At 41.6% G+C, this 3,324-nt stretch overlaps 1 protein-coding gene across 1 annotated transcript; it reads left to right on the forward strand.

Annotated features, from left to right (window-relative positions):
* Positions 1-956: 956 nt before the first annotated feature.
* On the forward strand, positions 957-1,516 carry LOC149210775 (uncharacterized). Its single transcript, XM_089399090.1, has 2 exons — positions 957-1,097; positions 1,211-1,516. Exons 1-2 carry the CDS (start codon positions 957-959, stop codon positions 1,514-1,516), a joined length of 447 nt encoding a protein of 148 aa, XP_089255216.1.
* The last annotated feature ends 1,808 nt before the right edge of the window (positions 1,517-3,324 follow it).

Here is a 3,324-nt window from a genome sequence, read left to right on the forward strand (position 1 = left end):
ACAAGTTACCATGAGCAAAAGGAAGCTCACTTTTATGAACAAAAAGTGCCAAGATATACTCTATAATGACTACCACCAACTTGTCATGTTCCCTTGCTGGCCCTTCATTCATCTTGTTTCTCTGCTCCAATTCCACCCGTCTAGAGAATCTTCTAGACTAGCGCATTGGAATTACATGCATTTGGTTATCCAAGATATGATCTCTTGATCGAAATGTGAGATCACTGCAATATTGCTCCGAAAGATCTCCATTTGAAACCTCTTGGACTGAGGCTTCCATCCATCCTTCACGATCTGTTAGATATTGTTCAGCAATTTCAGCACATTCCTCTGCTAACCAGACCTTAATCCTCTGCAAAACTACCCCTGCTCCTTGATAATTCAAACCATTGATTCCCTCTTTCCTCTCTCCTTGCATTTGTACTCCTGGACTATTTTGGCTACCCACTTCCCCAAACCGTTACCTAAGAAGACCTTCGACAACAAAAATTGGTGCCTCTCACCAAATTCATTTTAAAATAATATAAATTGTACTTTATTTTGTTAAAGGGTTCATTATTGAGCTAAATGCTGATTCTACACCCATAATATAAATTATGCGAATAAAAATAAAACAAATATTTATAAAAATAAAAAATAAAGATAAAAAAAATTAATTATTGAGGCTAGAGACTGATTCTACGGCCATAATATAAAACAAAAATTTATAAAAAATAAAAACCTTAAATAATTATTCAAATATTTTAAATAATGTTAGCTAAATTTACAGTTAAAAATTTGAATTCCTATTTTATTCCATCCGTATTTAAAAGTAAATCTATAATGGTTTATATTTTAATGTTCATTTCTTATGATATAATTTGTGAAGGTGAGAGCCATATCCAAAGATCAGAACAGATCGGACCGCGCAGAAGGGTGTGGAGTAACTCCGAAAGATATTTACGGATAGTTTAGCAATGGAAACAAAAGTCTGGGAAAGGCTCCCAGAAGACGTGCTGCATAGTGTTTTAGCGAGGCTGCCCATTAAGGTTCTGGGCAAAATGAGGTCAGTCTGCAAACAGTGGAATGATCTGTTGTCTTCCCGTAATGCCCTCCAAGTAAAGCTTCCAAATTGGTCACTGCATTCCACTGGGATCTGCAAGATGATGTGGAATATTGGGTTGTGGAAGGAGGTGGTTCGGCAATCTACAAAGTTCCTTTGCTCGATCAGGTCGTTGTTGATACTTGCAAGGGCATCTTCTGTTGTCATACAAAAGGGTTTCAATGGGATCTTTCGATAGGCATTTCTGGTACCCAGAATTGGAGACGGCTGCCTGTTCCTCCTGCTACCTCCTTCACTTTCAGTGGAATGACCTTCGATGCCTCCACACGGCGTTGCATTCTCGTGCTAGGAAATTCGTATTCTGATAGGGATAGAACAAATGTGATGTGTATTTATGATTCAGAATCCAACGCCTGGACTCAAGTTTCCACGATTGTCCCCGACCATATTCGGCCTTGTGGAAAGGGTATTTAATGTAAAGGAAAATTTCACTGGGCTACTCTCGCTTCCCATCGCAATCGCAATCGTAATCTCATCATGGCGTTCAATATTGTTGATGGACTTTGGACAGAAATGGCACCACCAGAGGGATGCACAAAAATTTCTCCGGGGAATTTATGTGAACACGTTGGAAGCCTTTGGCTAATAGCCTTGCTTTTCGTCTGGTGATTTTCCCATCTACAACACTCTTGGTCCTCTAGACCCCTTTGCATCAGACAAGTTTCCTTCTTGAAGGAATGGGGACCAGATCCCAAGTCTGGTTCTCGAGGATGGAGTTATACTCCTCCTCCATGGCGGACTCCAAAAATGGATGCCCAGCAGCCTCACCATAAGACTGTGGATCATCAGAAGACTGAACCAAATGATAATGCCAGGATGGTGATGGTTCAGTGGCAGCGAGGATAAGAGGAGGCTCAATAAACTCTGAGCTAGTCCTCTACAGATCCGAATTATCCCTGACAAGACCATTTCTAGTAGCTGGGTGGTCTTGTGCATATATCTCACGTAAGCTCCTTGTTCTCTGATTTTTGACAGGGGAATATGATTCACTGCTAGAAGCCTGATCTGGACTTGGATGTGGATCATCATTTGCATGCACTAGATTTGCATCTGAAGACTCTGTCTATGCATCTGCATGCTCTACCTCGACATCTGCATGCTCTGTATCTGCATCTGAGTGTACCGAGTCATCATCTCGGACATGAGGTAGATAAAAGGTGTCTGCATGCGGTGATTGAGGTGCATGCGAGAGACTTTCCTCAAATTTGATACTTCTTTCAATAATGAGCTTGTCCGTAGAGGGAATCAGGAGTCGGTATCCCTTCACACCATTAGGGTATCTGACAAAGATGCACTCAATGCTCTGTGGATCAAGAGATTTCCTCTTTTCGGAGGGGATCCTGGCCCATGCTCGGGAGCCAAAAACATGGAAGTGGGTGACGTCTGGTTTAGTGCCGCTCCAAGCCTCAAAGGGGGTCTGATCCTTGACATACCTATGAGTATATCTATTCTGGATGTAATTAGCACAATTAAGTGCTTCAACCCATAGCTTATGAGGCAGTTACTTAGCATGCAACATGCAGGAAGCCATCTCTTTGAGAGATTGGTTCTTTCTCTCAGCAACTTCGTTCTGCTGCGGAGTGTATGGAACTGTGTACTGCAACTGTATGCCAGACTGATGGCAAAGGTTCCGAAGTGTTGTGTTAACATATTCCCCCCCATTGTCTATGTGAAGGGCTTTGATATTTCTCTCTGACTGTGTCTCAACTAGTGCTTTGAAATCTTCTAAGTGCGCAAAAACTTCAGATTTGGCCCTTAGAAGATACACCCAAGTATACCGTGAGAAATCATCAATAAATGTCAGCACATACCTTGCTTTGTTGATGGAAGGATGAGGAAAAGGCCCCATGAGATCACTATGGATCATATCAATGAGAGAGGATGCTCTGTGAGTCTTGCCGGTGTCAAACTTCTCTCTAGGATGTTTGCCAAGGACACACCCTTCACAAACTCCTTTGGAGAAACCAATATTTGGCAAGCCTTCCACTATCTCATTCTTGCTTAGCTGCTGCATATACCTGTAATTTAAGTGACCAAACCTCTCGTGCCAAATCCTACTACTAGCATCAACGTGTGTAAGCAATAAGGAGGATTTAGATTCAATAAATTCAGAAAATGTATACAGTCTAGTTCCATTGTTTACCTCACCAGTTGCAACTTTGGAGCTACTATGTAGATCATATATGTTCACTGCATCTGGAGTGAATTCCACTCTCTTTCCA

The sequence above is a fragment of the Pinus tabuliformis genome, chromosome 1_2, assembly GCF_031772625.1.
Source record: "Pinus tabuliformis cultivar Carrire ecotype Pingquan chromosome 1_2, CPIR1, whole genome shotgun sequence".
Taxonomy (NCBI): Eukaryota; Viridiplantae; Streptophyta; class Pinopsida; order Pinales; family Pinaceae; genus Pinus; species Pinus tabuliformis.

Excerpts from the sequence above, each read along its gene's own strand:
- LOC149210775 (XM_089399090.1), top strand. The coding sequence starts at position 957 with ATGGAAACAAAAGTCTGGGAAAGGCTCCCAGAAGACGTGCTGCATAGT. Across the intron at positions 1,098-1,210 it reads CTTCCCGTAATGCCCTCCAA|GTCGTTGTTGATACTTGCAA; the intron begins GTAAAGCTTCCA and ends TTGCTCGATCAG.